The 26,503-nt window shown below is 37.0% G+C and overlaps 1 protein-coding gene across 1 annotated transcript in view; it reads right to left on the bottom strand.

Annotated features, from left to right (window-relative positions):
• Positions 1-26,503, bottom strand: part of ARIH1 (ariadne RBR E3 ubiquitin protein ligase 1) — a 105,121-nt gene that overhangs the window by 13,765 nt on the left and 64,853 nt on the right. Inside the window, exons 7-12 of the mRNA XM_030889080.2 lie at positions 13,082-13,148; positions 11,594-11,700; positions 9,492-9,534; positions 8,977-9,048; positions 6,202-6,332; positions 2,865-2,922 (exon numbers count right to left, since the gene is read on the bottom strand). Of these exons, the coding sequence (XP_030744940.1) occupies positions 2,865-2,922; positions 6,202-6,332; positions 8,977-9,048; positions 9,492-9,534; positions 11,594-11,700; positions 13,082-13,148 (478 nt within the window). The remainder of the gene's footprint in view (positions 1-2,864; positions 2,923-6,201; positions 6,333-8,976; positions 9,049-9,491; positions 9,535-11,593; positions 11,701-13,081; positions 13,149-26,503) is intronic.

Below are 26,503 nucleotides of genomic sequence, written 5' to 3'. Positions count from 1 at the left end.
CAGTGGTAAGAGTGGCAACACGGGAAGGGTAGAAGGTAGGTAGAGTAGAAAGGGGGAACAGATTACAAAGATCTAAATATAACCCCTCCCTGAGGGATGGACAACAGAAAAATGCGTGAAGGGAGATGTGGGACAGTGTAAGATATGACAAAATAATAATAATTTATAAATTATCAAGGGTTCATGGGGGGGGGGGTCAGGGAGGGAGTGGGAAAATGAGGCGCTGATACCAAGGACTCAATTAGAAAGCAAATGTTTTGAGAATGATGAGGGAAAGAAATGTACAAAAGTGCTTCACACAATGGCTGTATGCGTGGATTGTGGTAAGAGTTGTACAAGCCCCCAATAAAATGATCTTAATTATTTAAAAAAACACAAACAAATCCTGTTCGATGCAGCAATACCTCTGGCTGGGCATATACCTCAAAGAAGAGACACAACATGAGTAGACATATGCTCTCCCATGTTCATCTAAGCAGTTCACTACAGCAAGAAGCTGGCAACAGCCCAAACACCCATAAGTAGAAGAATAGATAAACTCTAATACATACATATAATGGAATTCTATGTAACCCTAAAAAAATAGGTATGAAACCACAAAGTACCTTATGACATGGATGGACCTAGAAACCATTATGCTGAGAGAAAGGAGTCAATGGAAAAAAGATAAATATTAAATACTGTATAGGACCACTACTAAAAGAATAAGCACTAAGACAAAGGCAAGCATCTGTTGTCAGGTCATGTAAATTTATAATCCAGTCCAAGCAATGAGGGGGTGTGCCCACCTAATGCTTATGATCCAATTGCCACTCCCACTCTTCCATTTCAGAGGAGGCCTCAGCTTCTCAAGTTGGGGGGAAAGGGAGAAGACCAATCTGTTTCTGCCATGTCACATTACTCCTTAAGTCACCTCAAATCAACAAGACACCCACAAGGGAGCAACAAAACAAAACAAACCTCACTGCTATCGAGTTGATTCCAACTCATAGAGACCCAAGAGTACACAGTGAACCTTAATGGAAACTCAAGCCCAGAGGTGGTGGTGGTGGTGGTGGTGGTGTGTGTTGCATGCCTGTCTCAAGAGAAGGTTATTACAGTTCTGTTGGTGGGTAAACCAGGAAGGGCAACCTGCTATTGGTAAAAATGCTGAACATTACTTAGATAGACTCCCAATGGGAGAATATGTCCTGTATATGGTTCCTAATCAGGCACTTTTGAATGAGTGTTTAATCTAGACCCTGGGACCCAGACTGGGTGCTATTTTGAGATATGCCACACAAGAAGGATCCAATTGGACTTAACTTTAAATGTGTCTGTAGCAAATTGAAGTGAAATACTTTCCTTTTCCCAATTGTAATTTAAACTCTAGATTACTGGCTAAATTAACGATACTAGTAATTACCATGCCTCATGAGGATTATTTTAAATATTCCTCAATAAAAGGGTAATGAGGTCTCTAAAATGGATCAGGTACATATATAAACCATAGATATAGGAATGAATTTTGAGTTTGAACTTAATTGTAAGTCCTAATTTAAGATTAATTAGTTCTTAGGTTGTGGCCCTACTCAATACTTGCCCTCATGAAAAGATCACCGAAGATATGGGTTCTATAGTAAAATGTGGTGAAGTAATAGTGTCTGGGGTCTTAACGGTTTGATTTAAACAAGCAGTCATCTGAGTGAGGTGTCAGCTAAATCCACATGGAATATTGACACCAGTGTGTGTGATCCAAGGACTGTAAATAATAAAATCTAAGACAGAGGAGGGAATTGTATTAGAGCTTAAGTTCTGAGCACATGGTTTGCAGAAAATTATGGCTAACAGTGGAAGCCCAAAATCCATTTGCAGAGTTCCCACGTGGATTCAGCCTCCCGTGAATCCCCTCTGACTACTGACCAGGGGTGTGTAGAGCCTTGGTTATCACACAGAGTACATGGAAAAGTACATTAATGCAGATGCAGTTAAGTTAAAATTTAACACCTTAGCATTTGTTCTGCCTTTTGACCCATTTAAATTTTGTCTTCATTTTTTATGAATTCTGCTTTCTTTTGGATTGAAGCTTTTTAGTTTTATTTTGCTATTTTGGGGGGTGGAGTGGGGATGGTATTATTAATAGTTTCTTAGAGCTATTGTAGGCGAGTTTGGGGGAAATGGAGCTAAGGAGTACAAGAATGAAAACAAGGTCCTAAAATTGGCGATGATGCACACTTTAAAAAGACATTTAAAACACTGAATTCTATGCAGTCTAAGTTTTATCTCAACACAAATATTTTTTAAAAATTTAAGTTAAACAATGCACAGCATGTTGCACACACAGATTAGAAAAACCATCTGAAAAAAAGTTCTTGATGAATAATATAGTATAAAAATTTAAAAGCAACAGGGCTTTTAAACAAATGATATTTTCTTTGCATGGGAAAAAAAATCCCAGTACCTGACCGCAAGACACTACTGAAACCTGAAGTTGTACAAAATGACTTGATTAAAGGAAAGCTAACACATTTACACCTAAGAATGCTTTTTTATTACGTGCTTACTATATGCTTGACATGTAATGTCACAGTATCTTCAATCACTTTAATAGACAAGTTATTCTCAATAAGATGAAGCTTTAGATTAATAGAGATTAATAGAAATCATTTTATTCAATTAAGTTACATTCTTAGGTATAAATGTGTTATACCTAAATGATAGAGAACCCGTAGACACCCTGATATTTACACCTAAGTAAGTATTTTGGGTGAATCCCCTTTCTAAATGTAAACAGCCAGTATTTATTAGGTATCTTTTCTCAAATCATTCAGAACCGAACACTTCTGCTAACGTACGATGTGCTCCTAGAAAATGGATATACTTACCTCCTGTGCATCTCTTGCTGCCTTTGCATCGTCCTCATTATAGCGGTTACAGTTGTACCTTAAAATAAAGAGGATGCCATAAACGAGAGAAAGAATAAATCACAATTTTAACCTAGATTTAGAAATCACCTAGAACCAATATTCCTTTGCAGAGATGAATTGATAAATTAAAATGATAGGACTACTGAGTTGAAAGGAAAGAGTTGCTGAATCTAATCTATATCTAGTGTCCAAATAGTTCCTGTTCAGGATTGGAATTCTCTACCTGCTGAGGACGCATATTGCAAATGAGCTCACCTACAATCATTAGGAAATACTGACCTTCTAGTCCTTCCATTTACTGGCTATAGTTTGAACTTCTCAATCAACTTTGAAAATCAGAGAACATCTTATCTTATAGGTTTTGTTTTAATAAGTTCAAATATTCTCCATTTTTGAAGTTACCCACATTCCTATCTATTCCTTTGTAAATGATAGAGAACCCGTAGACACCCTGATATTTACTTTAATGTTATTTATTAAAGTTCTTAAAAGTCATTTTGAATGACATACATATTTTTAGTATTGGGAATAGAAAGTGCACAAAGAAGCAACCTCAAAGTAGAGATGGATACAACTGGCAGTTTTCTGGCTTGGAGATTTTTACTTTTTTTTAAATGGGGGCCTACATTTATTACGTGCTTACTATATGCTTGACATGTAATGTCACAGTATCTTCAATCACTTTAATAAACATCTGTTATTCTCAATAAGATGAAGCTTTAGATTAATAGAGATTAATAGAAATCATTTTATTCAATTAAGTTACATTCTTAAGAGTCACAGGGGTAGCCTCAGAGTGGGATTTTTTTTACTTGCCTTCCAATTAGGGTTCCCTTTTTTAATCAATAAGTACAGTATGTGTAGGCCATTAAGTCATAATTTCAGAGTCTTTTAACAGTAATCTTTTGGGATCTAAAGGAAAACATTTGAATTTAACTTAGATCTTGCTAAATTAAACCACTTTTCTAGCTTGTCAAATTCTTCAGGATTTTAATGGTCAAGATATTCAACATCACCTTTTGATGTTACCCAAAACGTACTTAAGATTCTTAAATTAATTCAAGCAAGTTATCAACAAAATAGAACAAGAAAACAGTAGTTAATGCATGAATAATAGTAATTAAAAAAACTAGGACACAGAATTTTAACAGACCTTTAAAGTTTTTCCATAAAGAAGTTATGAATTCACTTAGCTGTTTTCCATTTGGTCAATCAATTAATTCTAAACATCCCTGCTTGTATTCAAAGCCTAGGTCATAAACTTTTCAGTTCATGTTGAAATACCTTGCTGAAATTTAGAGCATATTCCTTGATCCACCATCCCCATGATCATTTAATTTTGGGATTTTCCAAGAGAGGATTAAGTTCTGTGGCCCACATCAAGTTAGTGGAATGGAACCTTTAAATTACATTTTATCTGTCTCTAGGCTTTTGGTACCTATTTCTATTATCACTCATAAATAACCAATACGGGCTCAGTGATCTCATCTTATTCAATGTTTTCTATATCTATAATTCAGTAATACCAATTACATTAGCCATGTTCGTCAACCATCATTTAATGTTACATTGTTAAAGTACGCCATACCACATTTCAACCGCGTCAGATTATTAATTTTCACCCAGACTGAGTTTATAGTTCTTTTGTACCAATAATTACTCTCAACCTAGTACAATTAAATAATCATTCTCACTGACAAAAATAGAAATTACCACCTACTGGTCCACTATTAACATTTCTCTTTCTCAATCTCTTCTTTCTATCTGATACAGCTTTAACAACTTTCCTTTTGATTTCTGAAGTTATTTCATAAATATTTTTTGAAGACAATATCTTTTATAAATAAACCTGAGCTCATTCTAGGCTTCCATGCAACATTAATATTAATCTTTGTTTAAATCATTGTCTTAGGGGCTCATACAACACTTATCACAGTCCATACATACATCGTGTCAAGCACATTTGCTGCCATCATCATTCTCAACACATCTGCTTTCCACAGGAGACCCATTAATGAGTCTTACAGCACAGGGCTCACCTATGCTTCCCACTCAGATGACTGACGCTACTTCAAATGCTTCTTTTGAGGGTTTAAAGGTAGTTTTAGATTTCAGAAGAAAAGCAAGCTATGATTCTAATTATATGATTCTAATGCAACGTATAGTATTTAAAATCTGAGATGTTCTCAGAGATGCCTTTACTCAACATCTTCCTTTAAATAACATTTTCCTAATCTCATCCCTCCCCATGAAACTTGTTTATATGGTGAATTTAGTATTTAGGAATACTCTATTCCCCCAATTGGACTTCTTAAAATCTAGGTTACATGTCCAGCTAAATCTCAAACACTCTTTCTTGGCTCTACTAGTGTACATTCACTTACCTAGTCTATTCTGACCCATTCAGAAATAATTCAAGAAGTAATCCCTTAATTCAAGAAAAGTAATCCCTCTTCTCTATCATATATCCAGTAAAACATAAAGGGAAGATTTGCCATTATCTTAAATTCAGATTATTTTGATCTTATCTTAGATTCTGCAATCTCTTCCCTTCCTATCCTATGCAGACCAGCCAGTACTATAAGACAATGTATATAAAGCATGTAATACAGAGCTTTCTCAAAGTTGCTTATCTAACCGCATTTATGATAAATACAAATGGCATTAAGCTTCAGTTCTAGGGAAACATATCAAATTGGAAAATAAAGCCCCATCTAAAGGGCTGCCACTCAGTTGGTGACTGCCAAACAGGAATGCAGGACCCATTCAAAGGGGGAAAAAAATCTGAATCTGAAAGGTAAATTCCCAAATTTTAGTCTTGAGTGATGTGCCAAGTAAATAAAACACATCTGTAGGTGAGGTTCTGTCCAAAGATGGTTAGTTTTCCACTTTTGCCTAGAGCATAAACCTTAGAACAGAAAACATACTTCCACATCACTGTACTTTTTGTTCATGCTGCTTTTCCCCGAATTTATTTCCCACCACTTTTTCAACTAAACAATTGTTCCTTGTTTCGCAACTGTTAACATCTTCTGTGAAGAATACCTAGTTAACCCTTATTTCTGCATACTTTGCATCTACTTCTCTGATAACAATGATCACACACTGTACAAGGGGGCTTTAACAAGTTTGGAAAGTTTTCATTTCTCCATGAACTTTTAGAAGCCCCATCATATTTATGTGCCATCTCTCTCAAGTTAGATGGTGGTCTTTATGAGGCAGAAGGCTTATTTATATTACTCAGCACCCAGCAGACTTAGGTGAAAATATTCTTCCCCTCATTTCCCCAACCTACCAGGCAGATCCATGTGGTTCCCAAGGGCCAAGACACACCCAGCAAAACTCTGCTTTACAGTTCTGGTTACGACAGACCATGTGATTACAACCGCCATCCTTCTCAATTGTGACATGGCATTTGGGGCATTCCTATGAAGAGAAACTATAAAGTTGGTGTCAATGCTACACTAGGTTGTATCACACCACTGAGGAGAAGCCAGTGCTAGATTCAATTAATTCTCATTTATCATATTTATTGGAATACATGTAAATCCCTTAGAACAGTGTCTTAACACTTAATACAACATTATTAAAAATGAGCTGTTATCATTGTTATTATCACTGGCTTTTTAAGTGTACAACTTATAAGGGCTTTTTAGTCTGGTTGGGGGACCAGAAACACTACAAGTACTTTTTATCATACATGAGGGGGCTTCAAAAAGTTCATGGAAAAATCCCATTCTCTTTTAATTCAAGTGTTTGAATTAGGAACTTTTTGAAGCCCTTTTCTATTAATAATACCCAACCCCCCTGGCATCAAGTCAACTCTGACTCACAATAAACCTATACAAAGGTTCTAAGACTGTAAGTATAGAAGCAGACACCCTCACGTTTTTTTGCATATTAATAGTTCATGTAAATATACTCTTTTGTGTAAGCTAGGCAGTAACTGAGCATTTACTATGTTCTGTGTACTGATCTCAATGTTTTATATGCTTCAACTTATAATCCATATAGTAGTACTATTTCTGTTGCAATTTATCAGGTAAGTAAACTAAAGGTAGAAAGAGATAAGAAATCAGTCCAAAGTCACATAAGAAGTAGATGAGAGTAAACAATCCTAGCTAAATTATCTAGCCAGCAAGCAGATCAGATCTTGATTGGTAAATTCTTCCTATGTCTACCTAATTTCTCAAATGTCACCATGTCTAATGTTTTTAATTTCTTTGTAGCCCATTTACAACTGTGCTAAAGGGATTGAATTACATTGTGTTATTTCTAAGTCTCATCATTTTCCTGAAGGCTGACGGGTCAAAGTTATTGCCCGTTAGGTATATACTTTATTCTTGTTGAAATATCTAGAAAATTAAAACCACTCACTGTTTTCATTAAAAGTATATATAACACATACAGCTTGTATTTTTTTTGCTGTATTTATATGTTTATAACCCCAAACGGGGGGGTGTAGCATCATCTATTGTTATTTACAAAATTTGGCACTCTGTGGAAAACTACTATCTTGACCACAAATTATTAATAATTTAAAATAGCTGATATAACATCCAGGTATTTTCCCAATTTTTAAATTCCATCATAAAAAAAAATAAAAAAAATATTTGCTTTACATTTCTGGATTATTAACCAGATAGTATTAAACTCCTAATACGTTAGGCTACTTTCAAATAGCTATAAATCTGTTTAAGGAGCTAATAGTAATAAAAAATTGTAAAACCTCTCAAAATCTTTGTTGTCATCCTCAAACTTTCAAATAGCTAAACTTGCTCTTATAAATAGATATTCTTCCAGGGTCATTAACTTTCCACATGAAATAAAAAATACCCAAGCTTTACAGAGGCTATTTAAGGGACTTTAATGAACAATATAAAATAGCAATAAAAAAGGGAAACATCTGCTTTCATGACAGCTATTTTGTCTAGCAAAGTTTGGGGTTTTATGTTTATCTGAGTGGCATGAGTTATGCTAATCATGATAGGTTTTAAAAAGCAAAATGGTATGAACAGCAACTTCTATCATTATGTTACTTAAAATAGTCCATGAACCAAGTCTATCATTCATCACCAAAGCTACTTCCTATGTAAATAAGGTGTGAATTTGAACTGCTCATTTAAAAGGTTAGTTTATATTACTTTGTATGAAGAGATGGGCTGAGGACCATGAAGTTGGAATTCAAATGCTTCTTTATCATTAGTGATAGAAAAGTAGCGCGCTAAAGAAATCTTTCTGAACCTCCACCTATGGTTAAGGAAGCAGTTCAAAGTCATAGAGAGCTTACATTTTGCAACTAGCATCAAAAGTGATGTAGTTCAAAACAAACACACATACAGTCAGAGGTACTTACGCCGCCCTGAGACTTCTATTTCTTAGGACTCAAGTTTCTTAATAAAGTGTATTTTAAAAGCTGACGTATAAAAGTGGAAATAGTCTTGTTACTTATCATACAGTATCATAATAAAAACTTACCAGTAGTTTAGCTGCTCTTCTCTAGAGAAATCAAATCCCTAAAGAAATGAATGACTCCTAAAAAAGGTAAAAGCCTGGGGAGTTTTCAAGGCAGAAATGTAAATTAGCCTAATAGTACCCAGCTAAAAGCGCAATGCCATCAGGGATTCTAACTCACAGAGACCCTGTAAGGATAGATGAGCACGGCCAGGTGGAGTTTCCAAGGGTGTCATCTTTACAAAGAAAACCTCCCTTTCATTCTCCCACAGAATGGCGAGTGAGCTATTATCATCCAGGTTTTGGTGAACAGTTGAATACTTAACCCACTGCACCACCAAGGCTTCTTAGAATCAAGCTAGGGGGAGCAAACTCAAGAGTACATTTGTATAATACAAGGAAGCCAAAAACAGTAATATGAAAGCATTATCAAATCCCGTATTTTAAAAATGTTATCAACCCCAATAAGGGAAAGGTAATTATTATTGGATAATAATTTTTTTAAAGCTTAAAGGACAGAAAGGTAAAAATAAGGTCTTTAATTAGGTCAAATTACAGCTTTTGCCAATGCAGATGCATCTATCCTTAGCAAGAATTGTTGAAGGAAAATACCAACCTTTGTATTGGCTGCAATCCAATTGGAGGTTTCACTGTCATCATCACACTTTTTAATCCACTTCTTTAACCACTGTTTGAAAACAACATCCAGAGGCTTATGTAAAGGATGACAAATTACTTCAGCACATAGCTACAAATTTAAATGTAGAAGTCAAACACCAAGATTATCACCTTATCTCAAACCAGGGAAAGGATGCACTTCTCACATATAGTGTATCAGTATGTAAAATTAACCAAAACAAAATGGGGAACTAGAGTTGGCAATCAGCCCAGGTTGGTTTCTCAGTTCACCACACAGTGAAACCTGCAAAGGGAGGCGCTTGTCACCCTCATCATCCTGATAGTCTGGAGCTGGACTTAATTTTCTTCTTCTTCTCCTAAGCAATGCTCTCTGAAACCCTCTGTCACATGCACACGCATGTACACACACGTACACACCCTCATCTCCTAATGGATAAATAAAATCATGGGTTGTTCTTTTTAGTCATGATGAAAAATGTCAGAGAAACTCACCTTACATTTTACAGGATCATGCCAGTTTTCTCCACAGTTAAAGCTGTTAAGTGACACAAAGTTAAAGGGAGTAAGTTCTACCTATTTTAAGTGAATAAAGAAACAAAATATTTTCTCATTTATATTTCCAGTTTTCCCACCAAATTCTGCAGTTAAGTTTATCCTGACTCATTGTGACCCCACCCGCACACGTTGGAATAACATCTTTGTGATTCGTAGGGTTTTGTCTGATTTTATGAGATTGCCAGATATTTCTTCCTAGTTTGCCTTAGCCAAGAAGTGCCAAAATGCTGTTCAGCTTCAGAGTTAACTGGTAAATCTCCAGTGATGCATGTGCTAGAGTTGCACTGGCCAGGAATCAAAGCTTGGGCCTTCAGAATCGAAGGTAAGATTTTTACCATCAAACTCCTCCAATTTCTAGTGACAGGCAAATACAAGGGCAGGAATAATTTCTGCTTTATTCTATTGTGAAGTACCTAGTATTTAGCATTTTGCCAAGTAAGCAGTGGTTACGTAATATACATGAAACAAATAACTATAAAAATATGAAGACAAAGATATCTTAACAATGATTTCATAATAAATATCTAAACAACTACCAAACAGAGAAAACAACAAATTACATGAATATATATAGGCATGTATTGCTGATAGTTTTTACACCTATAGTTCCTTGCTGTAATCATCCTAATTGAAAGCCAAGTGAAAAACCATTCTCATTAATAATTGTTGCTAAGGTGTCCCAATGATATTTACAACTTAAATTTCAACCAATGCTTCACCAGTGTATATAAAATCTTCTATTTAATACTCAAACGAAGAGTCTGACTTTGAAGGGTAAGCTTAATATAAACATAGAATAAACTATGTAGAAAGCAAATAAGGTCATTTTTGCAAAAGCTACATAAATAATGAAAACTGGTACCAGTCATGGTTTACAAAAACAATTAAAAGGGACTAGGACTAAATGTTCTCTAAACCTACACCAAACCAGCTGCCTTCAAGTTGACTCTGACTCGGAACAATACTGTGTATACAGAGTACAATGTCTTCATCCGGTTTTCAAGAGGGCCCCTTGTGCTGGGTTTGAACTGCAAACATTTTGGCTAGTAGTCATTCGGAGATTCTGGAAGTAATTTGGGAATGTCACAGATCCTTTGGACAAAAGAGTAACTAATGATTTAAATAAAGTCCTAATAATGATTTTTCTAGAAAGATAGGTAGTGGATGGGATGGAGCAAAGAACCAATGAATTTCAAATGTAAGGATGCCAATGTTTTTCTTAATAAAGACAATTTTAAGCTGGTTGTAAATTCCTACGTTTTCCTCACTGTTTTGTTATTCTTTGTATCTCTGCAAAGCTTCATACTAAAAATATATTTTAAAGTAGGTATGGAAACAATCAGACTCTACTATCTACTTCTTCTGAAACAGTAATTCATCACAATACTTAATTTCAGTAACGTTATCTGTCTTTTGATGGAATATTTATCTTAAATGATGTTTCTTCTAATTCTGTAGATGTTTGGAGAGATTGTCAAAAGTAAGAAAATTGGGGGGGGGGGGGGCCTAACAACAACCAAAAATACTTTTATGACATAAATATAAACATAAATATAACATAAAATATAATTTTACTTTTCTAAGATAATTTGAAAGGAAAGCAAAAGCTATGAGAACCAAATGTGATGTGGTAACATAGCACTTGGCCAGAAGTGAGAAGGACTGAGTTCTTGTCCCAGATGTGGAAGTTGCTTACAGATAGCTGTATTTTTCCTCCCCACAAGGAAATACATTCCCAAGTCAAAGAAGCAAGGCTAAAAATTGTACAAGACATAGACTTTTCACCAATTAAAAAATAATTTAGCTATTTTTATAGTTGAGAATATGCACAATTTAACAATCTCTATGGGTACAATTCAGTGATATTGTCATTCAATTCATAATGAAAAGAAATATACACTATTTTAAACCAACATTACTCACGTTTCTGTCTGAAGTAAGCATTTTTCCCCCTACTATTTTACTGTTGTGAATAACTAGCAGCAATAGAAATACTAACTAAGTGTACCCAATTCCAATTGAAGAAATCAATTGCTTACCAAAACTGGCGCCCACATTTGCAGCGAACAGGTTTAGCATCAGGATATTGGACTTTAACAACATGGTGGCAATCTGGGGCAGGGCACCACTTTAACAGTCGATTGCACTGAAACACAATTTAGAAAATAAAAATGACAGCAAATTAAATCTTGGTGCTGGTTAATTTTTATCTCTAGGATATCAAGCAGTAATTTATATTGCTCCTCTAATGCAAGGCAGAGGAATTTCTTGAGAGGTAAGGAGATGATGGTGTCAAAAGCATCAAAACTTGCCAACAAAACTTAAAAAGTCTTTTACAGGAATGATTTTGGATGCATTATTATGCCGAGAGTAGAGATATCTTAAGAACATGTTTGCATAAGAAATAAAAATATGATGTAGCTGGTTTTATCTTCCGAATGACACTAAGAAATTAAAGTATAAGTTAATTAACCATTATGTAACCATTAATTTGCATGTGGTTCTATTTGAGATGCAAGAAAGCAAGTATACTAAGAACCAAAGTCATTTCCTACATCATAGGTCCAAATTGCATTTCAAATTATTTTGCTCAATTTAAATATACTGTCAAAAGTGTTAACAATACTCAAAATGGCCTTCCCTGACAATTGACCACAACAGGTTAGATAAGGAGTCCTAACAGTATTCTCACAAAACCCTATATAGTTCCTTTACAGAATTTACCATAATTTTAATCAAACAGTTACTTTTAAAATTATTTAGCATCACGAAGGGAGATACAAATCTGTTAGTTTTTTTATTACAGAACCTAGCATAACTTTACCTAACACTTTGGCCCAGAGCTCAAATTTCCATTATCTAGCTAAAATAACCACAAGTTCTAAAATATGTTGTCCAGATCTGAAGCCTTCAGTTGAATCCTTAACAGAAATAAAAATTACTTTATAGGATTGAAATATAAAGTTACATGATGTCCTTCTAACATAAGTTGGCAAATACTGTCTCTGTAGCAATTGCTCAACTCTGCTACTGTAATGCAAAACAATCGTAGAAGGAATGGGCATGGGTATGCAAAATCGGAAAGGCAGAGGTTGGCCACTCTGCTCTGATATAATGAAACCTCACAAAAACTAGTAAATGCAGTGCTTTGTTTATAAAAAAACTTTTAATGGTGAATTGAATAAAAGTTTACAATGCTCTTTACTGGCTGTAAAACCCTAAAACAAGCAAGGCAGTAGTAACAGGCCCCCTAGCCCCCATGATTGAAAATTACACGACTGCTATAATTCCCCATTAGGAATAAAGAATATATAAAAATAAATTTATTAGCCAGATCTCTGAAAAGATAGGTTATTTGTTGGTTTGCCACATTCCTTTGAAAATAAAGATGTTTGAGTATATTTCAAAAACAAAACCTATAACCTAAGTTTATGGTAAAGGTGTCCTTTATGGTCAAGAGTACATTGTACAATAACAGTAATATTTGGATTAACAAACAAAACTCTGTATTAACAGAATACACTTACCTCTACAAAGCTATTGGTTATTAAATGCTGATACTTTAATTTAACTTTTGAATCTGTGATCAGGCGCCTAGAAACAAAGAATAAAATTTGCGTATTAGGTTTTCAACTAGTTTCCCTATTTATAAAATATAATTTCAAAATGTATGCATGCTATGGCTATATAAATGGCCTTAAGCTGAAAACGATGAACTTTTATCAACAAATCTTTTATTAATCAAAACAGTAATCTCCTCATGTTTCCATAATTTTAGTTTGGTAGCCTTCCCCCCTCAAGTGTTTCCTATTCTCTAACCGATCTGTTATTACCCAGTTTGCAGTACTGCCTAATGATTTACCAGCTTCTATCAAGTTTAAGTCCTTTCCAGAGTCTTCTGACTCTGGCAACTTGCCTTAAGATAACAATTCTCAGTCATCCTCCTCAGGGACCCTATTCACAAATTAATTGTATGAAATGAGAGAAGTTGAAAGGAGTGGACTTGGTTTTTTTTTTTTAAATCGTTTTATTAAGGGCTCATACAACTCTTATCACAATCCATACATACATCAATTGTGTAAAGCGCATTTGTACATTCATTGCCCTCATCATTCTCAAAACATCTGCTCTCCACTTAAGCCCCCCGCATTAGGTTCTCATTTCCCCCTCCCTCTCCGCTCCCCTCTCCCTCATGAGCCCTTGATAATTTATAATTACTTTGTCATATCTTGCACTATCGGACGTCTCCCTCCACCCACTTCTTGGTTGTCCGTCCCCCAGGGAGGAAGTCACATATAGATCCTTGTAATCGGTTCTCTCTTTCCAGCCCACTCTCCCTTTACCTCCCAGTATCTCCACTCACACCACTGGTCCTGAAAGAATCATCCGCCCTGGATTCCCTGTATTTCCAGTTGCTATCTGTACCAGTGTACATCCTCTGGTCTAGCCAGACTTGCAAGGTAGAATTCGGATCATGATAGTGGAGGCAGGGAGGAAGCATTTAGGAACTAGAGGAAAGTTGTATATTTCATCGTTGCTACATCGTACCCTGACTGGTTCGTCTCCTCCCCGAGACCCCTCTGCAAGGGGATCTCCAGTGGCCTACTAATGGGCTTTGGGTCTCCACTCCGCACTCCCCCCATCATTCACTATGATAATATTTTTTGTTCTGATGATGCCTTATATCTGATCCCTTCGATACCTCATGATCACATAGGCTGGTGTGCTTCTTCCCTGTGGGCTTTGTTGCTTCTGAGCTTGATGGTCGCTTGATTACCTTCATGCCTTTAAGACCCCAGATGCTATACTTTTTGATCGCCAGGCACCATCAGCTTTCTTCGCCACATTTGCTTATGCACCCATTTGTCTTCAGTGATCCCTTCGACACCTCGTGATCACACAGGCTGGTGTGCTTCTTCCCTGTGGGCTTTGTTGCTTCTGAGCTAGATGGTCGCTTGATTACCTTCATGCCTTTAAGACCCCAGATGCTATACTTTTTGATAGCCGGGCACCATCAGCTTTCTTCACATTTGCTTATTCATCCCCTTTGTCTTCAGCGGTTGTGTCGGGAAGGTGAGCATCATAGAATGCCAATTTAATAGAGGAAAGTATTCTTGCATTGAGGGAGTACTTGAGTAGAGGTCCAATTGGACTCAGGTTTTAAGGATCTTTTTCTTTAATAATTTACTAGAAAGGTTGGGTGGCTGCAAAATGGCTTCCTTTATTCACCTAGAACCACTCTGTAATTCACAATTTCTATACCTCACAGGGCCTATGAAAGTTAGGAATCCTGAAGCTTAAGTTTCATTAGTTTCCTGGTAAACACCCCTCTGTGTGTGCTATAATCGTATCAAACTGGGGGTGGTGGTGGGGTGTCATTCACATAAATCCCTTTTAAATCTGAAGCATTCACATAAATCCCTTAAAACGTTAAAACCTTTAATATGCCCAAGAAAGCACTGTATAATTTGGTCAAACCTAACTCGTACAGCCTTATAGCCCACTGGTCTCCATTTTTCTCCATAGAACCCAAATTTCTGTATACATTTATATTTCTTGCAAAACAGGAAACAATATCTTTTTTCAGGAGTTTTGCATAGGGCTATACCCCATGGAAAGGGAAGAGAAATTTAACATGGTGGGACTCTGAGGCAAGACAGCTTGTGTTTGAATACTGGCTTTACAACTCATTTGACCTCTTATCTCAGTTTGCTATCTGAAAAATGGGTAACAAAATCAAAGAGCTGTAAAATTTGAACAAGAAGTCCTGGTGGCATAGTGATTATGTGTTGGGTTGCTGATCACATGGTCAGTAGTTCTAAGCCACAAGTTGCTCTGAGGGAGAAAGATAGGGCATTCTAACTGCATAAAGAGCTGCCGTCTCAGAACTCACTTGGGCCTTTCTTTGTCCTATAGGGTCACTGTAATAGAATACGATCCAGCCATAAAAAGTAATAAAGGTCATATACTACACTATGGGAAAACCTTGAGGCATGCTTAGTGAAGGAAGCCATACAAAATTAGCAGCTTGACCCCACTAGGCAGTCTGCTCCTATTAAGAGTACAGCTTTGGAAATCCTATGGGACAGTTCTGTAATATGAGCTGCAATCAACTTGGCAGCAATGGACATTATCCTAGTTTTAGAAGATACACAACCTCAAAACCTTCTGCCATTTATTCAATTTTGATACTTGTTGACCTTATAGGACAGAGTAGAACAAAAGTTCCATAGTTATTTGCTCTACAGAACAAAGTCGGTTATTTCTAATTTGGTTTATCTGGTAAAAGAGGCAGGAAAAAAGTGAACTACTGTTCTTGAGAAAGCACTCTCAAGAAGGCGGCATCACTAACTAGCTCATTCTCTTGACAAAGGCTTGCTGCTAACACAGACAGTACGAAGGCAAAAGAGTAGTGCTAGTAACATATATGAATGGGTTTATTTCAAACAAAATCTCTATGGTCAGCAATGGCTACAAACAAGTTCTTTCAATCAAACACACTGGTCATAGTCTCCTTAGTGTCTGTCTTTATATTAATTTCCTAGAAGACTTGTATCATGAGGCTTATTAAGAAGTTGTTTAAAAAAACAGAAAACTGTGTTGGTGAGAGAGAGAAAAGGTCAGGAAAGTTGAGATGAAGGGTGTTCACATCTTGACAATGCACTTGCTCATTCTTCAAGGGTAACAAGAATTTAATTGGGAAATTATACTTGATCAACCTTGTAACCCTGATTTTGCCTTTTCAGTTTTTTGTTCCCTAAATTCAAAGAACATTGAAAGGGATTAGGCGTGGTGTGGATTCCCTTGGGGAAAGGGGTTGAAAGATTGAAATGCTATACAGATGAGAAAAAAACAATAGCTTCACATTTTTATTTTTGCTGAATAAAGGTCTCAGTGATTTTGTAGCAATACTTCTTGACGTACCCTTATACATGACTTAGATAAAAACAACTCTCAAAGTAGGAGGCTAGGTAAATAAAATAACTTTCACAAACTAGACACAGTCAGATGCATTTAACCACTCAAGTTGGCATTACACTCCATTTTCAAAATGACATAACTGCAGTTATAATTTGAAATCAAGTGACATGAAACATAAGGATGTTTTACTATACTGAGTTTTAAACCATGCCTTAAACAATAGCATGAATAAATCAGCAACACTCCATAGTTATTAAGACATTAGGTGGGGAAACAATTAAGTTGAGAGGTAACACTGAGGCACTGGCTCCCTCAAGTTCCACATAGTTAAGATAATAATACTTAGAGTTAGTGAAATTTCCATTAACAGCAATGTAGGCATTGAAAAAATACTTTTAAAATAGAAAATTGCTGCTCGTTTTAGACCAGTGCTAAATCTGCCATGTACACATTATTTACACCAAGACCTTTGGAACTCTTTTTAAAATCACATATAAGTAAAGCATAACAACAAAAACATGGAATAACTCTACTTCAGTACTATCGTTTGTCACTTTAAAAAAATCATTTTACTGGGAGTTAATACAAATGTAATCAATCCTTTGTTCAATCACATCAAGCAGTATTGTACAATTGCTACACAATCAGTTTTAAAATATTCTCTCCCTTAAACTCCTTAATATCAGCTCCCTTTTACCCCATGTGTTAGTCTGGATAGACTAGAGAAACAGATCCACAGAAACTCATATGTATATGAGTGTTTTATATAGGGTTAAGTGTACATTAAGAAAGCACCCCAATCCAGTGCTGTCCAAGCCTTAAGTCAACATTAGCCCATGTGGCCAATACCAATCTACAAAGCCCTCCTCAATCTCACAACACACACACAATGGCGCCAACCGCAGGAGGAAAGCCAAATCAGTGAGCATGTAAGTATCTGAGCGCTGGCAGAGGGGCTCCACGCGGCTGCTCCAGCACCCAGGGCTGCATCAGGGTAGGTCCATGTGGCTTCTCCTCAGGGATGTCTAGCAGGAAGTGAGCCTTGCCAGCTGAAGCAGGGAACTGGTAAAGGCAGATGCACCCTGGTCCAACCATCAGAGAGCAAGGGACCCGAGAACCAAAATAGGCAAGGCGCACCAAGCCATTTTATCTTTCTGCCCTTCAATTAACCCCACGTGTTTATCGGCCAGGTTGGCACAATAAACCTTAACTATCTCACCCCCCCCATACCCCTCAACCACTGTACTCCCGAGAAACCCTTATTCTACTTGTCTCGATAGGTTCATCAACCCTGAGTTTCACATACTGAAAATCATACAACAAAAACAAGAAAATAATACAACAAAAATTCAAGAGGGTAATTCCAATGACAAAAAACATCTGGGATAAACTCCAATAAAACAAACAAAATACAGAAAATTTGAAAACCAGATCGGGCTTAACATGCATCGGAGGGGTGGATCAACTAACAAGGTTTTAACCGATCAAGTCAAGTTTATTATTCTGATCTTCTATAGTCATTCCTCCAGTGCAGTTTGGTAAACAGTTTTTCCCCATCCTGTATTCTGGATAAAGGGAAATCGCTGGAGGCTTATTTGCCATGCCGAGATCCCACAAAGAAATCTTGTGCTTCCACTGTCATATTCTCACAATTTAGGCTCTAGTACCATTCCTTCCTTTGACTTCGGATTATGAGATTTACAATCCTTCAGTGACTGATGTTGGTGTGCTTCTTCCATGTGGTCTTAGATGACATCCCACTTAAATGGCTGATTTGTTTGGAAACAAGCCTTTAAAACCCCAAGGCTATTTTATCTGATAGCCAGCATCACATTTTACTATAGCACCCATATCTTCTGTATTCCTTTCCTGAGGGTATCGATTATGGGTACCATTGGATCTTGATCATATATACTTCTCGAAATGGTTTAATGTCAGTTGACTAGTTCTTTTGTGTATAGACTGTATTTCCATGCTTTCTACATAGTTCAATATTTTACAGATAGAATCTTTCGATGTTGCAACTGGAGGCTTTAAGTTTCTTTCAGTTTTCTAACTCTAGGTTTTTATGCATTTCATTATAATGTTTTACCTTACACCAAGCTGCCATTTGACCTTTTCTGCTCAGCTCAGCTCTTTCATGTCATCATTTCTTCCATTTGCTTTAGCTACTCTAATAAAGAACATGTCTCTTCTTTTTTTCAAGTAATTTTGCTGATAAACATAGGATTCCACAATTGAGGTGCTTTTAAAAGGAGTTGTACATACATCATCACAATCAGTTTTATTTCACCTTGACCCCCCTATATTATTTGGTCGTCAATTCCTCCCATATCCCCCATAAGCTATTTTAGCAGTTTTGTCTCTATGTCAGCTCCTTCTGTGCTTCAAAAACTGGGAAACCTAACAGAAACAATATTTTTTTTTTAAAAAAAAGATCACCGGCAGATAGAAAATTTTTGTCCAGGAACAAACAAAAAAACTTAACCCATAGCAAATTCAGCATGTCAAGAGGGAGGTCAACTGACCAGGTATTGTTATACAATCAAGTTTATAATAACCTGTGTCTGACAGTAGAGCTGTTGGAATCCCTCAACTGTGGCCAGAGGGAACAGATACTCTGCAGATAGATTTTGGCCTCCCACTGTCCTCCATAGTATTCTACAAACTTGAGTGTTCACAATGTAAGCCCTGATACTTTGCCTTCATCATACTTGGATTTGTTATTGTCATCTTTGGATCACACACAGACTGGTATACTTCCATATGGACTTGGATGACGCCTCACTTAGATGGTTGCTTGTTTGAATATAAGCCTTTTAGACTTCAGAGGCCATTCCAATTGATAGTTGGCATCATCTGCTTTTTCACCACACTTTGCTGCAGCACCCTATGGTACTCACCTAATCTGGTGTCAATTTAAGGATTAAGAGTGTAAGGGTGGAGTCTAGGCGTGGCCTGAAAATTCTGGGAAACCTCGAACTTCTTTCATGGAGGCAGAGGTTACTTCTCTCTCTCTCTATTACTCCCTGAGAGACATTGCAGAAGACAAGCCAGATGGACTCAACCAGACCTCGGAAGCAGGAGAAGCCACAGAGAGACCCCTGCCAGTGCTGAGATGTTTCCAATGACACTGGATCCAAAGACTTTCTACCAACCGGCCTGTGATCTTCTGCATTTGGTGTCATTGCATGTGTTTCTTGAGTCTGAAGAGAACTTTATGGATTGATATCAGAAATATGGGCTAACATCGTACTTATGGACTTGATCTGGACTGGGATGTTTTCTCAATGTTCAATTGCTCTTGTATATACATGTCTTTCTTATACACATGTGCGTCCATGGATTTGTTTCTCTAGTCTACCCAGACTTACACACATCCTTATCTTCAGTGATCACTTTAAATGACGGCGGGTATTGAGCAGGGCCATGCCATAAGAACTATTCTTAGATTGGGGCAAAAATTATTAAGAGGGAGCCCCAAATCCACCTGCTTTTTCAGTTTTGTACAACTCTGGTTTACTTTAGCAGCCTTATCATTTTATGACCAAAAAACCCCATTACAAGTTCAAAACCATCAGTTGCTCTGAGGGTGAAAGATGAGGCTTTCTAGTGCCATAGTGGACAGTCAGTTCTACTGTATATTGTAAGCTCATTACAAGAAAGAATGCCAAGTATGAGTTTTGTGCTTTAGTGGCTGGTGTATACATCTGAATAATTGTATTGACCTGATTTCCTTGTGTGAGGATAGATACTATCACAAACAGTATTGAACTTCAGGGCAGATCTTGGAATGTCTCTTTTGAAGATAAATGCGAAACCATTCCTCTTGATCGTGTCATTCTCAGGATAATAAACATGACTATCTATAATGGCTTAAGCCAGTCCTTTTCAGCTGACTAATGCCTAGGATATCAATCTTTGTGTGTTCCATTTCATTTTTGATGACTTCCAATTTTCTTAGATTTATATCTTATACATTCCAATCAAGTGTTCCAATCATTAATATATCTTTGCAGTTGTTTTTTCATTTTGAACCATGCCCAATCATCAAATGAAGGTCCTCAAGGCTTTACTCTAACTATGTCATTATGGCTGACCCTATTTTGAGAAGGTAGCTTTTCTTCAGTCACATTATGGCTTGAACCTTCAAGCCTAAGGGTTCATTTTCTGGCCCTGTACCTGACCATGGTCTGCTGTTTTTCATAAGGTTTTCAGTGGCTAGCTTTTCAGCAGTGGACAGCCTATTTCATCTGGAAGCTCTGCTGAAACTTGTTCAATTTGGGTGGCCCTACTGGTATGTGAAATACCAGTGACACAGTTTTCAGCATCTTACCAACACAAAAGCCACCACTAAACAACAAACTGATAGAAAGTGGGGAGGATGTTGAATTAGAGCACCATAGTTCCAGATTTGTGTTAATTTAATTACTGAATAATCAAGATGAGACAAAATATACTGCTTACTAGATAGACTGCATCCTAAACTTAGATCCTAAATAATTACATAAAGAAAACCCACCACATATTAGGACAAACAGAAAGCTACTTACTTTAAAGTGATACATAATTTAGAGAAATCGTTTTCATTACTGTCGTGAACGAATCAAAGATAAATCTTGGGAGAAAATAAAGGTTCTTAAAATACATGATTACATCTTGAATTAGAAAGCACAGTTATATATGAAGCCATTGTGTAGAGGAGTCCTAGTTAGCCCTAAAAGCCTTGGTGGCATAGGACAGATCCATTATTACACAAGGGTTAGAATTTAAACATTTTGTTGGAGATACATGTTTATGAAGAAAAAGGAAAATAATTTCTGGTTACTTAGCCAAAGATGTATGTTTATTATATGCCAGATGCAAGAGAATAAAAAGATGAATCTATCAAATAATCACAACTATCAGGACTGTAAGAAGCATTGAGGAACACACAAATATCTTCAGTGTAATTATTTCCGAGGATAGAGCCTACACATCCTGAATTTCCATTCTTATAAAGTATTCATTCAGTCAACAAATAATCAGGTACTTTATCATATAGCTTATGACCTAAAAGCTAATGTAAATATAGCCTAAATCTGCTGACACCAAAATCAAAATTAAGCCAAATCCTGAAGAAAAAAGCCAAGAGGATAGGTTAAGAAGTGTAAAGAATAAAACGGGAAGATTTATACATGTAATAAAATCAGGAAGCAAGAGAAAAAAAGTAAACCAAGCTGTTATAGATTGAATTGCGATTCCAACAAAATGTTTAAATTCTAACCCTTGTAAACAATTTAGGTTCTTCTTGTGACCAATTAAATTAAATGAAGTCATACACGATGGGTTGTCATCTCCATCTTCTGAGTATTATCTTACAAAAAAGAATAGGCAGGGAAACGGAGCCACCCACGCAGAGGGCAGAGCCTTGTGATGGAGGCAGGTGCATATGTAAGCAGCAAAGGAACACCAAAGACTGCTGGCAGTCACCAGAAACCAAGAGACACTGAACAGTTTCTCTTACATAGCCTTCGAAGAAATCAACACAGCAGATACCTTGATTGGATTGAAACTCTCCAAAACTGTGAAAAAAATTAATCTCTATAAAGTCACCTACTTTGTGGTATTTTGTCATGACAACCTCAGGAAACGGAAACATAAATCAAATGAGAATAAAAGAGACAGTACTTTCATGAGACCAAGTTTTGGGTAGCTAGAAAGTAGAATCTGAGAGAAGATAAAGCAACAGTGGAATGACATTCAGAGTGCTGAAACTACCGGGGAAGGCAAAGAACAAATAGATGTATTTGACTGTCATACTGCTTTAAAAATTTTTTTAAAACAGTCAACCAAGATGTGAATGCGAAATGCGGCATGAAGCAGGGAATCAATAGAGAGGTCTGGGCCGCCGGCCCCAATCCCAACAACACGGACAGCACCCCGTTCGGGTAGAATAATTCACTTCAGAGGAGAGCACTGAAGTTATAGCACAGGGAGAGGGACATGTCTGATCAGAGCACACAGGAGCAACTGACGGGGAAGAGAGAGTGGAGCGCATCCTGGCCCGCCAAGCCCTGAGGACAATAGTCCTGCTCAGAGCAGCCAATGCAGAGAAAGAATCATACGGTCGGCCCCACTACTAGACACAACATCCTTCACTGACCCATAGCACTATGAGGAACAAACTGTATACAGTGTGGGAATTGTGCCCGATTTGACCACACCACACTGAGGCAAAACACGAAGGGCGTGCAAAATAACAGCAAGGGAGCAGAGCAATGGAGTCCTCAAGGAATACCAAAAATAGACATTGGGGCCAGGACATAGCACCCCATCAAACTTAAACGGAAAACACTCCTAAAGGTCAGCAAACAGACCTTTAACTATCTACAAAACTTTTGTCGTTGGTTTTTCTGTTGTTTTGTTTTCTTTTGTTGCTTTGTTTCACTGTCTTGTTTTCTGTGCAAATTATTATCTCTGCAGGTCTAGCTAGGTAAGATAGGTGGGATAAATAATCTGGAGGAGAAAACAAAACAACGGGACCAACGGTTCTGGGGGGACATGAGAAAGGGGGAGGTGGGGGAAAGGAAGTGGCACAAGTACAGGGACAAAGGAACAACAAGTGATCCCAAATTGATGGCAAAGAGGGTATAGGAGGTCTGGTAGGGTTTGATCAAGGGCAATGTCACCAAGAGGAATTACTGAAACCCAAATGAAGGCTGAACATGATAGTGGGACAAGAGGAAAGTAAAAGGAAATAAAGGAAAGAACTAGGAGGCAAAGGTCATTTGTAGAGGTCTAAATACAGGCATGTACATATGTAAATATATTTACATATGATGATGGGTAAATAGATCTACATGCACATATTTATAAGTTTAGTTTTAAGGTAGCAGATGGCCATTGGGCCTCTACTCAAGTACTCGCTCAATACAAGAACATTTTGTTTTATTAAACTGGCATTCCATGATACTCACTTTAATGACAAAAGTGTGCATGAGCAAATGCGGTGAAAAAAGCTGATGGTGCCCGGCTATCAAAAGATATAGTGTCTGGGGTCTTAAAGATAAACAAGCGGTCATCTAGCTCAGAAGCAACAAAGCCCACATGGGGGAAACACACCAGCCTGTATAATCATGTGTCAAAGGGATCAGGTATCAGAACAAAAAAATATCATTGTGAATGAGGGGGAGTGCGGAATGGAGACCCAAAGCCCATCTGTAGGCAACTGGATATCCCCTGATAGAAGGGTCACAGGGAGGAGACGAGCCAGTCAAGGTGCAATGTAGCAACAATGAAACATACAACTTTCCTCTAGTTTTTTAATGCTTCCTCCTCCCACTATCATGATCCCAATTCTATCTCACAAATCCCGCTAGAGCAGAGGATGAACACTGGTACAAATAAGAGCTGGAAACACCGGCAATCCAGGACAGATAAAGCCTTCAGGACCAATAATGAGAGTAGCGGTAACAGGAGGTTAAGGGAAAGGTGGGGATAAAAAAGGGGAACCGATTATAAGGATCTACATATAACCTCCTACCTGGCGGACAGACAACAGAAAAGAAGGTGAAGGGAGACGTTGGACAGTGTAAGACATGAAAAAAGTAATAATAATTTATAAATTACCACGGTTTCGTGATGGAGGGAAAAAATGAGCTTATACCAAAGGCTCAAGTAGAAAGAAAATGTTTTGAGAAGGATGAGGGCAACAAATGTACAAATGTGCGTAATACAATGCATGGGTGTATGGATTGTGATTAAGAGTTGTAGGAGCCCCCAATAAAATGATTTTTTTAAGTTTTAGCAGTTTTTATCTTCTGTTTATCTTCTCTTTTTACATTAGATATAACATATTCCTTAAACCTTTTCAGTTTGAAGTGACAAAAAGAATGTTTACTAGTAAAAGTTGAAGCTAACCAGCACAAGCATAACAGTCATGCACTAAGCCTAACTTACATACACATGATTTATAAATAAGCCGAATTAGCCAAAGATGATCACAGATATATCAATATACAAGCCAATGGAGTATAATCCACAATTTCGCACTCCCTCAAACTATTGTATTTTCCCTTACGTGCTTCAGACTGACTCCAGGTAAAATTGCTTATGTAATGGGTAAATTATCACTTTTCGACGTTGTTTTCCTGGTTAACTGTGCAAGAAGTGACACCAATGATCACTTTTGCTGCCATCCTCTCCTTTCTCAGTTCCTGTAACATCATTCTTTTTGTTCTAAAATTCTCATTATATCTAGCAAATGATGTCTCACCTTCCTCTAGTTTCCCTCTCTGTTTATTTTTATTCTAAGTTGAATGGCTTTCTTATCCATTGCTTTAATTGCAGCTTATCCACCACTGGTGCCAAACAGGAAGGATATTACCTTATACCAAATGGATCAAATTGAAAACTGGAACATCACACTAGAGCCTTTTCTCACACCCTATAAACGACCTGACCCTAAATTCTGTTGATTTCAGGTTCCACCATGGGAAACCCCAGCCACCACATCATCATCTAAAATTTGGACTTCAATAGCATTCTAATCAGTCTTACTGTCCACTCTAAAGCATCCTCCACTACATCACCAAGCTGTATTTCTAATTTTATTATCAGAAACTTAATGACTGTTTTTAATTGTTAACAAATTATCATTTTTATTTTATTGTTTTAATAGTTTTATTAGGGGCTCATACAACTCTTATCATAATCCATACATACATCAATTGTGTAAAGCACATTTGTACATTCATTGCCATCATTCTCAAAACATTTGCTTTCCACCTGAGCCCCTGGCATCAACTCATTTTGCCCCTTCCTCCCCACTACCCCTCACTCGTGAACCCTTGATAATTTATAAGTTATTATTTTGTTATATCTTTCCCTATCCGACATCTCCCTTCACCCACTTTTCTGTGGTCCGCCCCCCAGGGCAGAACCTTAATTACTTTCAATGAAAAATCTCACAATATTATCTTTTATCCTTCAATACCAAACCTTCCCCCCACCCCTTTATCATGTCTCCTTTAACTGTCTATAAAGTCTCAATTCTTCAGGTGACATATTTTGCTTCTTACTAACCTAAGTACCTCATGCACATCTTTATATATGAAATTTAAATCCTGCAATGTCTATTATTAAACCTTTTGAGGGAAGACAATATACTTTTATTTTTTGTCCCACTGTGCATAATACTAGTAAGTAGGGCACCAGTAATTGTTAAATGGATAAAAACAATATAGGGGCAGAAGTCCATAGAACATGGAAACATCAAGGACAAGATTAAAAAAAAAAACAATGAAAGTAGTACACAAGATAACCACACGGTTTATTGTTGCAAGTTTAGAACAATAATGAAAAATTGATTTACTGAAAGATAAAACTAAGATTAACACTGAGCTGACAAAAATGAGTATATTTCTAATAAAACAAAGTGGGTTGAGGCTAATAATGTGGCATCAGTGGGTTTTAGAAAATCTATGCAGGTCAAGTTAGTTTATCACTTTATTAAGAAATTTTCTCACTAAGCCCTTGGCTGCTTTGACTTTTATTACTTTCAAATTTCTTTTCGGGAGTAAACAATGAAGGTGGGGAGGGGGCACCAGAACTGACTGTGATTGCAAAACTCATGTTAAAGTCAATTTATCCAATTGGATTTGGGGGTGGGGGAGATATCCTCTAAGACTGATGTGGTGGTGACTGTTCAATGACCCTTGATATGACTGACGATCGAACTATTAAATTGTACAATACATAAATTATGTGCCAATAAAACTATTAGGGAAGAAAAAATTCCAGTACTCAACACAAATATACCTTTCTGCACAGCAAATTTCCAGGGTTGATTACACAATTTGTTTGTGAATTATGCCTTTGTTTACCCACCTGAGACCATTTGGGTAGCCTGAGGTTATGAAAATGGCATTGGACAGGGAAATTAAACCATCTGAGATTTCATTTCAAGTTTATGTGTGTTTATTTCTCCAAATTTTTCCCTCCTCCAAAAAAGAACCCCCGTGCTTTGTGTGTGTGTGTGTGGGTTG

This window comes from Echinops telfairi, unplaced genomic scaffold (assembly GCF_000313985.2).
Source record: "Echinops telfairi isolate 266 unplaced genomic scaffold, ASM31398v2 ScPeMD7_7475;HRSCAF=8513, whole genome shotgun sequence".
NCBI lineage: Eukaryota > Metazoa > Chordata > Mammalia > Afrosoricida > Tenrecidae > Echinops > Echinops telfairi.
The sequence above is the reverse complement of the archived record's forward strand: the minus strand, read 5'-3'. Positions and strand labels throughout refer to the sequence as shown.